We start from the raw sequence: 13,989 nt of genomic DNA on the forward strand, positions 1-13,989 counted from the left end.
AGGAGTTCTGCACAGTGAAATGAAAAGAAACTAGATAGTAACTTGAAGCTCTATGATGAAATAATGATTTCGCATGGACAACTATAAAATTTGTCATTATGGTGGTGGTGTGTGATTCCATGTGTTTTTTCTACATGACTTAAGAGACTAATACATATAAAAGAACAAAGCAATGATTTGTCTGAAAGCTAGTAGTATTGTAACTTTGGTCTGTAACTCTACATTTTGTTTTCTATGTGATTAAGAGATTAATATATTTAAAAGAATAATTAGTTTTATAGTTTTGAAAAGATGTAATTTTTTGATGTGAACAACAGAAAAGGTTGGGGTCAGAGCTGTATAGAAACAGGGTTTTTTTGTGTGTGTTACTGAAGTTAAGCTGGTATAAATTCATATCAGAATGTTGTAACTTTAGGATGCTAAATGTAGTCTCCATGTTAGCCACAAGGAAAATAGCAACAGAATATACACCAAAAAAAAAAAAAGAGAGAGAGAGAGAAAGTCAAGTATTTCACTACATAAAAAAACAACTAAACACCAAAAAAAACAATAATGCAAGAAATAAGACACAAAAAAGCTATAAGGCATATCAAAAACAAATAGCATAATAACAGAAGTCCTTCCTTATTAGTAATTTCTTTAAATGTAAATGGTTTAAGCTCGCCAATTAAAGGACAGAGATTAGCAGAATAGACAAAAACACATGGTCCAACTATATGTGCTCTACCAGAGGCTCACTTTAGAGCTAAAGACACAAATAGATGGAAAGTGAAAGGATGGAAAAGGATACTCCATGCAAATTATGATGAGAAGAGAACAGGGGGACTAATATTAGGCAAAATAGACTTTAAGTCAAAAAAGTTTATAGGAGGCAAGGAAGGACATTATGTATTAATAAAAGGTCCATACAGCAAGAAGATGTAGCAATTATAAACATTTACATCCCTAATGACAGACCATCAAAATATGTGAAGCAAAAACTGACAGAATTGAAGGTAGAAATAGTTCCAGAACAGTAGTCAGAGATTTCAAAATCACAGATTAACCAGACAGAAGATAAGGAAATAGAGCACTTAACACAATAACCCAGCTAGCCTAACAGGCATATACACTTGATCCAACAACTATAGCATACATGGTCTTCCCACATGCACATGGGACATTTTCTAGGATAGGCCATTTGTTAAGCCACAAATTAAGTCTCAATAGATTTAAAAAGGTAAATATCATACAAAATGCCTTTTTTGACCACAGCAGGATGAAGTAAAAAATCAGTAACAGAAGTCAGATGGGAAAATTCACAAATTTGTGGAAATTAACACACTTAAACAACCCATGGATCAAGGAAGAAATCATAAGGGAAATTAGAAATACTTAAAGATGAATAATAACCAAAACATAATATACCAAATTTATGATATACCATGAAAACAGCGTTATGGGGAAAATTTATAGTTATAAATCCTTATGTTAAAAGATAAGGATGATTTGAAAGCAACAACCTAACTTTACAACTTACAGAACTAGAAAAAGAAGAACAGACTAAACTTAAATATAACATAAGGAAATTATAATAAATCTAATAAAGATTAGAGAAGAGAAAAATGAAACAGGAAAGAAAAGCAATAGAGAAAATCACAGAAACCAGAAGTTGGTTTTGAAAAGATCAACAAAATACACAAAATGTTAGCTAGATGGACTAAGAAGGAAAGAGGGAAGACTCAAATTATTAAAATCAGAAATAAAAGTGAAGATATTACTACTAATTCTATAGAAATTAAAAGGATTATGAGAAAGTACTATGAACAGCCAGATAAATTGGGTAACCTAGATGAATTGAACAAAGTTGTAGAAAAACAAAACCTACGAAGACTAAATCATAAATATATCAACAATCTGAATACACTTGTAACTACTAAGGAGATTAAATCAGTATTCAAAAATCTCTTAACAAAGAGAAACTCTCGACCTGATTCATTGGCAACTTCTAACATTCAAAGAAGTAGTAACCCATATTTCCTAGATTTTCCAAACAAACTGAAGAACACTTTCTGACTCATTCTGTGAGGCCAGCATCACCCTGACACCAAAGCCAGAAAAAGATACCACAAGAATACTGAAGACCCAAATCCCTTATGAACATTCAGGTAAAAATCTTCAGTGAATGTTAGCAAACTGAATTTAGCAGCATACTAAAACAATTATACACCACAACTAAATGGAATTTATTCCTGGAATGCAATGATGGTTCAACATACAAAAAAATTATTTAATGCAATACACCATATGATCATTTCAATTGATGCAGAAAAAACATTTTACAAAATTCAACACCTTTTCATCAGACTAGGAAAGGAAGGAAAGTACAATCGGTGTAATAAAAGCCTACATGAGGGGTGCCTGGGTGGCTCAGTGGGTTGAGCCTCTGCCTTCAGCTCAGGTCATGATCTCATGGTCCTGGGATTGAGCTCCGCATCAGGCTCTCTGCTCAGTGGGGAGTCAGCTTCCCTCTGCCCCTGCCTCTCTGCCTACTTGTGATCTCTGTCTGTCAAATAAATAAAATCTTTAAAAGAAAAAAAAGCCTACACGAAAAACCCATAACAAACATCATATGCAATGGTGAAAGAGTAAGGTTTTTCCTTTAAGATCAGGAACAAGACAAACATTACCACTTTTTGCCATATTCAAGATAGTACTGGAAGTTCTAGCCAGAGTAATTAGGCAAGAAAAGGAAATAAAAGCACCCAGTTGGAAAGGAAGAAGTAAAATGATCTCTTCACAGATGATACGATCTTACATGTAGAAAACCGCATATATTCCACAAAAATCTATTAGAGCTTATGAATGAATTCAGCAAAGTAGCAAGATATAAGGCCAACATGCAAAAATCTGTTGCATTCTTATACTTTAACAATGAATAGTCTGAAAAGTAAATTATGAAAAGAATTCCATTTGTAGTAGCATCAAAAAGAGTAAAATAACTTAGGAATAACCAAGGAGGTAAAAGGTTTGTATAAGGAAGGCTATAAAACATTGGTGAAAGAAATTTAAAAAATCATAAATAAATAAAAACACATCTCCTGCTCATGGATTAGAAGACTTAATACTATTAACATGTCAGTACTACCCCAAGCAATTTATAGATTGAACATAATCCCTATCAAAATCCCAATCACTTCTTTTTTTTTTTTTTTGCAAAAATAGAAAAACACATACTGAAATTCATACAGAGTCTGAAAGTTCCCCAAGTAGCTGAAACATTCTTGAAAAAGATGAACAAAATTGGGGAGTTTATACTTCATGATTTCAAATTTTACTGCAAAGCTACAGTAATCAAAGCAGTATGGGCACTAGCATAGAGATGGACAAAAACACCAATGGAATAGAATAGAGAGCCCAGAAATAAACCCTTGCATGTATGTTCGGATGAGTTTTGACAAGGGGGCCAAAACCATTCAGTGAGGGAAGGACAGTCTTTCTACAAATGCTGCTGGGAAAACTGGATGGATAGCCACAAATAAAATAATGAGGACGGACTTCATATCAAACATTAGCTCAAAGGGGATTGAAGAACTAAATGTAAGACCTAAAACTCTCAGAAGGAAATTTTTAAAATTTGTACATCAAAATTTATCAACAGAATAGAAAGGCAACCTACAGAATGGGAGAAAATATTTGTGAATCTGTATATCTGATAGTAAGAATATATAGGCAACTCCTAGAACTGTCTCCTAAGAACAAAAACCAAATGATCTGATTCAAAAATGGGAAAGATTTGAATAGACATTTTTCCAAAGACGATGTGTGAATAGCCAATAAGTACATGAAAAAATGCTTCATCACCAGTTATTAGGGAAATGCAAATAAAAACTGTAATGAGATACCACCTCGTATCCATTTGGATGGCTGGGGTCAAAAAACAAAAACAATAAGTATTGGCAAAATGTGGAGAATTGGAGCTTTTTTGCAGTATTAGTGAGAATGTAAAATGGTTCAGCTGACATGGATAATGGTATGGGGGTTCCTCAAAAAATTAAGAATAGTTATGTTAACTAAGTGGAATTTAAATAAGAACTTATAAAATATAAAAATAGAATTACCATGCAACAGTTCTGCTTCTGGGTATATATCCAAAAGAATTGAAAGCAGAGTCCCCAAGAGATATTTGTACGCCCATGTTCATAACAACATTATTCATGATAGCCAAAAGGTGGAAGCAGTCCAGGTGTCCATTGATGGATGAATGAATAAACAAAGTGTGATACATACATAAGTACATTCCCCACAGAATATTATTTAGCCTTAAAAATTAAGGAAATTTTGATACATGCTACAACATAGATGAACCTCGAGGAAATTCTACTGAGTGAAGTAAGGCAGTTACAAGAAGGCAAGTACTGTATGATTCCATTTATGTGAGATAGTGTAGAGTAGTCAGAATCATAGAGCCAGAGTAGTGTTGCCAGGAGCTAAGAGACAGGGGAATGGGCTGTTGCTCTTTAATGGGTATGGAGTTTTTATAAGAAAAAAGAACTCTGGGGGGCACCTGGGTGGCTCATTCCGTTAAGCGTCCCACTCTTGATTTCGGCTTAGGTCATTATCTCAAGTTCATGAGATTGAGCCCTGCATCAGGCTCTGTACTCAGTAGGGAGCCTGCTTGAGATTCTCTCTCTCCCTCTGACCCCTGCTGCTCTCTCTCTCAAATAAATCTTTAAAAAAAAAAAAAAAGAGCCCTGGATATGGATGGTGATGATCACCGCACAACATTATGAATGTATTTTATACCTCTGAACTATACACTTACCTATGGTTAAGACAGTAATTTTTTTGTCATGTATATTTTATCACTATAAAAATTTGGGCGAAAATGCATGGAGTTGTCTGAGAAAGTCAATTCTTTTTCAGTTATCTTTAGATCTCTTCTGTTGAGTTCAGGAAAATGTCTCCGCCTGGTCCCACTATGTCTTCAGCAGTTCCCTAACTTTTTTTTTTTTTCTTAAGATTTTATTTATTTGACAGAGAGATCACAAGTAGGCAGAGAGGCAGGCAGAGAGAAGAGGGGGAAGCAGGCTCCCCGCTGAGCAAAGAGCCCAATGCGGGACTTGATCCCAGGACCCTGAGATCATGACCCAAGCCAAAGGCAGAGGCCTAACCCACTGGGCCACCCAGGCGCCCTTTCCCTAACTTTTTAACAAGGCTCAGAGCCTTCAGCAAGGAGTAGTATCTAGCTAGGATTTAATAGCCTTCTTTTGCTTTCTCTGTGCTTATATTTGTAGCTACAGTAGTAGATTTCTTGGCCTCTGTAGTTGATTAATCAAAAGTTGCTTAAAGCAGAGAATTAGGAAAGATGACACAGTCAAACCTTACATAATATTTAAACTTCCAACACATGCATTCATCCTTAGTTAATAACATCAATAAAGTAAGTTGCTCCAGGGGGAACTTACAAGGTTCTGAGCATCGTGCCTCACTTTCCTCATGAGCACTACACTGGGGGCAGTTAATCCAGGCTGGTCTAAGGCATCTTGGCCATGTGAGTGGTTTTGCATTCTGAATTCAGGCTTATCTCCTCTTCTTCTTGCTGTTTTGTTTGGGCATGTGTGATTTCTGCATCACCTGCAATTTCAATTTTACACAAATTAGCACTCCTGATTCGTATGTTATCATTAATTTTTTTGGTCTGAATTCAGTAAAGCAAGCTGTATTGTGGATGTTCTTCTTGGTCAGAACTTATGTTTTTAAAAGCTCTAGGGTTTGTTGCTTTGCCAGTTTTAAAAAGTCATAATTTGCAAGTTCCAGCTGCAAGACCTTAGGCAGCTGCGGTCATCATGTTGGCTTTTTTTCCTCTCCAGGTGCGGCATGCACGTGTGTGCGTGTGTGCGTGTGTATGTGTGTGTTTGTGCATGATTGCTTCTCTTGATAGCATCTTACAAGTTAGAATAGTCCCACCAGTGTGTTAGACTTGTTCTCCAGTTGTTTCCTGGAGAAGGCCTCAGCAAATGGCTTTCGTTCTGTTATGTCTGAGCATCAGACAGCTTCTTGCAGCCAAGGTACTTGCTGCAGGAGCTCATGACCTTATTACATCTGTCACTTGCTGGAAAATCTTCTACCCGGCCCATCTTTTCTTCCGGTTTGAGCCCACTGACTGGTGCTCTGAGTTCTTTTACATATAAACCATACCCAAATGCACTGTCTACTTTTTTGGTCTGCTTAATGGGAAGCACAGTTTGCTCAACAGTGTGAGTGGAGAACTTTCCTGTGTTTGAACAACCTCCTCTGAAGTCTTTTTTTTTTTTTTTTAAGATTTATTTGTTTATTTATTTGGAGAGAGAAAAAGAGTATGGAGTAGAGGAGAGGGAGAGAATCCCAAGCAGACTTCCTGCTGAGCGTGGAGCTGGACACAGGGCTCCATCTCATGACCCTGAGATCATGACCTGAGCACAAACCAGGAGTTTGGAGGCTTACCGGACGGAGCCACCCAGGTGCCCCACCCCCTGAAGTCTTTTATGATTTTCTTATTCACATCTAATTTATCACCAGAGTTTAAAGAGATTTATCTGGGTTGCATCTTTCTAGATAATTCAACTTAGTTCTCCTAGAAGTAGCTATTATCAGACTGTTTTAGGATACTAAACTGAATTAAAGTAACACAACTGGCATTAGCAAGTTTATGCCGTAACTGTTGTGCCTCCTGTTCAGCTTAAAGGTCAACTGGTGAAGGCAAATACGTGGGGTGTCCTAGACTCTCAAGCATGGCTCTGAGCCTCACACTGTCTGCTGGGCGTGGACACTGAACATACACCAGGCTTTCTTTCTTTCTTTTTTTAAAGATCTTATTTATTTATTTGATAGAGAGAGAGAGAGAGAGAGAGAGAGATCACAAGTAGGCAGAGCAGCAGGCAGAGAGAGAGGGGGAAGCAGGCTCCCCGCTGAGCAGAGAGCCCTATGCGGGGCTCAATCCCAGGACCCTGAGATCATGACCTGAGCCGAAGGCAGAGGCTTAACCCACTGAGCAACCCAGGCGCCCCTACACCAGACTTTCTTTAGGCACAGGTTTTATGGAGCAGACAGAGTGGGGACAGTTGGCCAGTGGCTGTCCTTGCAGTGGCTGGTGATGGGAGGGTCTCTTCTGTACCTTTTCTTTGTGGCAAATGATACCAGTCTTCCTTTTAGATAATACAGAATTATGTTTTTCAGTAAGTGGTTTTAAGTAAGAATGTAAATTGTTTTAAAAGAAAAGCCTTGAGAAATAATAGCTTACTTAGGTGGTGTACCATTTTGACAAAACTTGAGAAGAGGGTATGGGACCAGGAGCTGTGTGAAGGTAACACTGAAGTAGAGGCAGGAGGGGGTGGAGCAGCGCAGGCCAGTCCTGTCCGGGTGGGCGGGAGCACTGGGCTCCATCTTCTGTTCTTACGTTTCAAAGGAGCCGTGGTGCCATCTGGCACAGCAGCCATTCCCCGAGGAGGGAACCCTTTGGCTTTTGTGGAGGTCGTCCTGGGGATGTCCAGCATAGTGGGAAGGACAGAGTTCTGGAACAGAGCTCCTTAATTCTGCCCTTTAGAAGCCATTTAACGTCTCTGTGCCTTAGTTTCCCCATCTCTAAAATGCCAGTTTTATCCGTCACATCATTACCATGAGGATCAAATGGGGTGATGGAAGCATTTAACTAAGTGCCATTCACATCATGTTCAACTAATGTTGTGGGAATGTTAACAGCTGGCCTTCCTACCTCCAAGGCTTGTTTGAAGGATCCAGTAAATTTATGTCTTTATTTGAAAGTGATAGCAAACTATGAGAATATTGAATACTATCATTATAGCTATCATCTTTCTTTCATTGGTTTGAGAACTAAAATTACTAAAGGGCAAGGATATTGTTTATAGGACTGTTTATAGGACTTAAATATGTTATGTTGCCTGATCTTTGAAGATCAGCCACTTTGCAAATTCTCATGGATTCGAGAAGAGGCATACAGCCCTGACTCTAACTTTCTTGATATTCTCAGGTGGGTGGTAAACCCAGAGTTGGTTTTAATCACAGCCCCACCACTCATTAGCTATGTGACCTGGAGCAAATGACAGACTCTAGCCAACTTAGGACCCCCTTCTGTAAACCCGGAGGAACAGTAATAACAGCCACTTTGTGGGGTTGTTGAAATGAGGAGTGCAAGGCCCCGCAGTGCAGGTGCTGGTACCATTGGCACTTGACCTCGTCCCTTTCCCTCGCTCCCACTGTGTTGGGACAGTGGACTGCAGAGCAATTTTTAGAGTCTGGGGAAGGTAAGGGTGCACCTACTGGAGGAAGCAAAGACCAGAACGGAAAGTGGTGTGGAAACATTCACTAAAAGCACACTTAGTAAATAAACAGACGGAAGATGTTCAACATTGTATGGCTTATTAAGGAAATACAAATTAAAATGAGGTATGTATAAAAAATAAGGAGCTTTTGGTGTATGTTTAGTGAAATAGACATTGCAGATAATCACTGTGGTAGTAAAAAAGGTAGCAAACCTTTCAATGTTATGTTATTTTCTTTTTAATGGAGATATAATTCACATACCATAAAATTCACCCTTTTAATGTGTACAGAATTATGCCAGCATCACCGCTATCTGATTTCAAAAACCCTGTACCCATTTAGCAGCTGTTTCCTGTTCTCTCAGCCCTGGGAACCACTAGTCTGTTTTCTGTCTCTATGGATTTGCCTATTCTGGATATTTCATATAAATCACACAATAGGTGATCTCTTGTGTCTGGCTTTTTCACTTACAGCGTTGATGGACATTTGGGCTGTTTCCAGCTTTTGGCTTTTGTGGATAGTGCTGTTGTAAACATACATGTACATGTATTTGTTTGAGTACCTATTTTCCATTCTTTTGGGTTTATACTCAGGAAATTTCTGGACCATATGGTAATTCTACATTCCTCTTCATTTTTGAAGCTTTTGCGGGGGGGGGGGGCAGAAACAGAAGTCTTGGTTGATGATGATGATGACGACGACTACTACTACTACTACTTCTTCTTCTTCTTTTTTTAAATTCTCAGAACTTTGAATATGTCATCCCATTACCTTCTAGCTGCCATGGTTTCTTTTTTTCTTTTCTTTTCTTTTTTTTAACTTGTTCATTTATTCATTTATTTAATAAATACCTATCAAGTGTCTGCTACATGATAGGGTTTTTTTGCTTTTGTTTTTGTTTTGTTTTGTTTTTGTTTTTAGGTATTTGGTGTTGGCTGCCATGGTTTCTGAAGAGATCAGCTGTTACTCTACTTGAGGATGCCTTGTGCTAAATGAGCCACTTCTCTCTTGTTGCTTTCTCCTTGCCTTTGGCCATTGACAGTTTGATTATGATGTGTCTGGGTCACATCTCTGAGTTTTTCTTACTTGGAATTTGCTACGCTTTTTAGATGTCCTTCAGAAACTTTGGAAGTTTTTGAAGCTTATTCGGACCTTGCCACCCCATCTCACCTTTGTTTCTGGACATCTCAATATGCACCTGTTGATGTAATTGATATCTCACATACCTTTGAGGTTGTGTTTGTTTCTCTTCTCTCATTTTTCTTGAATTTCCTTAGGTTGCATAAACCAAATTGTTCTATTTTTAAGTTTGTTGATTCTTCTGCCTGCTCAAATCTGCTATTAAGCTCCTCTAGCAGATTTTTCATTTTAGTTATTTTATTTTTCAAATCCAAAATTTCTGTTTTTTTATAATTTCTAAATTTTTTGTTATTTCCTCTTTGGTGACACATTATATTCATTCTTTCCTTTAGCTCTTTAGACATGGTTTATTTCTCGAACAAATTTAAAATAGCTGATTTACGACTTTTGTCTAGTAGGAATTTCTCAGTAACAATTTTTATTACCCTCCATTTTTTTCTTGTGTATGGACCATACTTTTGTTTCTTTGTTGTATTGTTATTCTTTGTTGAAAACTGCACTTACACAAGAATATAATGTGGCCGTTCTGGTCATCGGATTCTCTTCTTTACCCACACTTTCATAATTTGTTGTTAATTTGGTTAGTATTACACAAATTACTTTTGTGAAGTAATTTTGAAAGTCATGTGTGACCGCTGAAGTCTCTGCTCAGTTTAGTGGTCAGCTAATGATTAGAGCTTTTCTTAAATGCCTAGAATCGGTAAGTCTCCCAATCTTGGACAAGGATCTCTTTGTGCATATTGGGGCATGCTTTCAGTGCTCAGGCAGGCAGTTGACAACTCTGCCTTGGCCTTCACTTCCTGTTTGCATCGAATCTCAAGGTCAGCCAGAGGTAAGAACTTAGGGCCTTCTCATGTCTTTCCTAACCATGTACCATGCTTTTGCCCATAAATAGCCTTCTAGTTTCCCAGGAAACCTCCAGACCTCTCATGGAAGGTTTTCCAAAGCTCCTATGGAAGCTCCTAGCTTTTCCTTCTAAGCTGTGTGGTCCACCGATTTACCCAAACTGTTATCCTCCCTCAGGCAGCTGTGGTATTAAACAATTGCCTCTGATTGTTTTCAACAAATGCCCTTAAGGAAAAATAAAGATAACTTTGCAAGTAGAGTCTTCCAAGAAGGAAGGAAAGGAAAAATAATAGCAATTCTCTATGAAAAGGGCTTTGATGGAACTCAGAAACCCATTCTGCCCCCTCAGTGGCTGTCAGGCTGCTGGCTTCCGTTCTGATTGCAGATGCTGGTTATTAGGGCTGCTGCAGAGTTGGGGAAGAACAGATGGGAATAAGGCAAGTTAAAATGCCACAAAGCTCTTTTATTCTTACCAAGATTCAGCCATTTTTCTTGAATAAACATTCCACAGATTGCTGCAAACCTTTGGTTAATTTCTAGAGTTCTGAAAAAGTTGCTTCTGATGATTTTTTGCCTATGTTCTTTATTTTATAGAGGAGTCTTTCTGATTGTTCTTATTCCACCATTTTGCTGGTTTTTCAATATATATTGAGTCTTGGGCTTATACCCCATGAATTAATCCCAAAGCAAGGGAAGAAAAAGCCAGTCATGTCCACCATCATGTTTACCAGTGTTATTTATGATAGTGAAAAATTCAAAATGTTCCAAATGAGTAACATTACTGGGGAAAAGCATTTAAATTCTGGGTCACACTGTAATGCAGCTGTATAAATGAAAGAGGAGGCCTGGGCAGTAGGATTATAACATGGAAGCTGTGACCCTTGGTTCTAGAGTCAGATGGGCTGGGTTAGAGTTTGGCTCTGAGATTAATAATAAATGACTTGTAGCAAATTAATTCGTCTCTCTAAGCCTCAATTTCTCATCTGTAAAATGGTGGCAGTTCTGTAGCAGTGCTGAGAGTTTTCACAGAAGGTGTCCAGGTGATATGCTTGGCTCAGCCATTGCTAGCACCTAGAGGATTAATGTACAACCCATATTCCTGCCATTGTAGTGCCCTTTTTTCTAACCTTGGTTTTTCCATGCATTGCCAAGGGATCTTTTTTTATTTTGGTTATCGCATACATAAAATTTCACATCCTTATAGTTTATTTGTCATTTCATCGCTGTTGTTGCTATCATTCAATAGAAAATTCTTTATAATACATGATAGAATTATGGGTTGTATATTTTCTCTTTTCCATTTTATTTTATGTTTTTTAATCAATGGAAAAGATAAAAGTATACTTATAGTAAGAATCTCTTCTTAGGGCACTTGGGTGGCTCAGTTGGCTAAGGTGACTGACTCGATTTCAGCTCAGGTCATGATCTCAGGGTCCTGGGACCCTGGAATCCTGCATCTGGCTCCGTGATCAGTGGGGAATCTGCTTGAGGATTCTCTCTCCCTCAGCCCTTCCTCCTGCTTGTGCTCTCTCAAAAAAATAAGTAAATCTCAAAAAACAAAAAACAAAACAAAAATAAAAGAAGAAGAGGAGGAAGAAGAAACCCTTCTTAAAGAAGGAGGAGCTCTTCAGGAGGGTCCAGGCAGGATTACCTGCCATTAGACGCTGGTATGATAGAAGTATGTTTTCCAGGTGCGTCTTCAGGGACTTGACTTTTTTTTCCCCCCCAAGATTTATTTATTTGACAGGGAGAGAGGGAGCACAAGCAGGGGGAGCAGCAGGCAGAGGGAGAGGGAAAAGTGGACTTCCCGCTGAGCAGAGAGCCCAATGTGGGGCTGATCCTGGGACCCTGGGATCATGACCTGAGCTGAAGGCAGACGCTTAAAAACTGAGCCACCCAGGTGTCCCTTCAGAGATTTTTTTGATAAACCAGTATTTCCTGAGTCTTTGCATGAGGCTGGGATGTACTTACTGGTCTTCTTCAAGGGGGTCTTTTATTCAGAGTCCTGGGGGCTAGGGTTCACTGCTGCCTCCTCAGAGTGGGTTGTAAAAGTAGAGGTTAAAACCTAGGAGCACCATCTTAAATTTTATCATTCATCCTTAGGGTTTCCCTGGGGGGCCTCTGTTTCCTCACCTGCTGCTCATCCGCGCTGATGATCTCTGTAACTTGGCAGGGCTTGTTTTTCCATTTCAGGTTCCGAGGTGCACCGATTATACCCGTGGCGGCCAAGCCTGGGGGGCCAGAGGCCCCTGAAACAGAAGCTCCACAGGGCATCTCAGAGCTCATTGAGGTACTGTCAGCTTGAATCCAGGCTGGCCTGTGGCCCCAGCCCCACTCAGGCCCCTTGTATCCTGCTAAGTCTGAAATAGAGAGAAGGGGGAGGCACCCCAGCAAGAAGACTCTGAGCTGTTCCTTTAAGTCCCACCACGCCTCCCCCAGGCATCTATATACCTTAGTGGACCCTCCTTCACCCCCCTCCTAGAGTGAAACCAGAATAGAAGCAGAGGCCTCACTCTCTAGCCCGAGGTCCTGCTGAGCTATCCATACCCTTATAAGTCGTCCTTTTTCCTTTCTCTTGTCAAACACCCCCACACTGACAGAGCAGCTCCTGCCTCCTGGGGCTCTGGGCCATGTCTTCCATTCCAGGCCTTCAGACTGGGCCAGTGCCCCATTGTGTCCCACTGGCTGATGGAGACGGGCCCAGCAGCAGGGCAGTGAGGCTCAGGGCCTTGTGGGCTCCCTGAAATAACGGTGCTTCTGAGGCATGGGCTTCCTCCAGGCTCAGTGGTGATAAGTACGGCTGGGAGCCCAGCCAGCACAGGGTGCCCAGGGCAACCAGGAGACAGGGCAGGGATGGGGGGTGGGGGGTGATGCTGCTGTGAGGCCGTGACAATGGACACCAGTATCCCTCGCTCAGAAGGGTGGTGTGGCAACTGTGGGCTGGATGCTCAGCCCACCACCTGCTCTTTGTGTGGCCCTAAGCACGTGACCTGCTCTCTCTCACCTCTGTCCCCTCAGTTGTAAAGTCAGGAAAAGAACACTAGCTGTGGAGTTGGCATGCAGGGTAGATGAGGTTAGTAGGTGTCCTGTGCTCAGAACAGTGCCGTATCAGAGTTTGCTGTGATAGTGATGGTGCTTATCACATTACCAGGAGCTGTACTGTTCTTTACATGCCTTTCACAAGGACCATGAACTTTCACAATGGCGCTGGGAGGCTTGCGTTATTTATCCCCGTTATACCAAGGAGGCGTCTGAGGTCCAGAGAAGTTAAGTAACTTGCCCAAGGTCTCACAGCAAGTATGTGGTGGAGCCAACATTCAGCCCCAGATCAGTTGCTGGGGTGTCTTTGGGGTCCCCTGACACCTGGACCCACAGAGCTGAGAACAGATGCGATCGTGTGCACTGCGACCGATTCTGTGATTACACAGTGCTGCTCTGACCGACTTAGCAGAGCAGACCTTTCCTGGCTAAGGCTTTTGCTACTTTTTCCTCTCTTCCTGAGAGCTCTTGGTCTAGGAGCCTTGGACAGTTGTTTTTACTAAAGCAAAATTCACAAACACTGCTATGAAAGATGTTTGTGTATTCCTTTAAGAAGCCTCTGCATAAATCCCAGGCCAAGCCTGTTTTGAATCTTTAGTTTTTTTCCCAGAAGAATTGCTATCACAAGGCTGAGAGTTTGGAACATTCACTGCCAAATACTTT

The 13,989-nt window shown here is 40.1% G+C and overlaps 1 protein-coding gene across 2 annotated transcripts in view; it reads left to right on the forward strand.

Moving 5' to 3' along the window:
* Nucleotides 1–13,989, forward strand: part of EEFSEC (eukaryotic elongation factor, selenocysteine-tRNA specific) — a 251,213-nt gene that overhangs the window by 100,927 nt on the left and 136,297 nt on the right. For both annotated transcript variants that reach the window (XM_080811411.1, XM_080811412.1), the window contains exon 3: nucleotides 12,481–12,577. In XM_080811411.1, the coding sequence (XP_080667537.1) occupies nucleotides 12,481–12,577 (97 nt within the window). The remainder of the gene's footprint in view (nucleotides 1–12,480; nucleotides 12,578–13,989) is intronic.

Source organism: Martes martes (assembly GCF_963455335.1).
Source record: "Martes martes genome assembly, chromosome: 1".
NCBI classification, from domain to species: Eukaryota; Metazoa; Chordata; class Mammalia; order Carnivora; family Mustelidae; genus Martes; species Martes martes.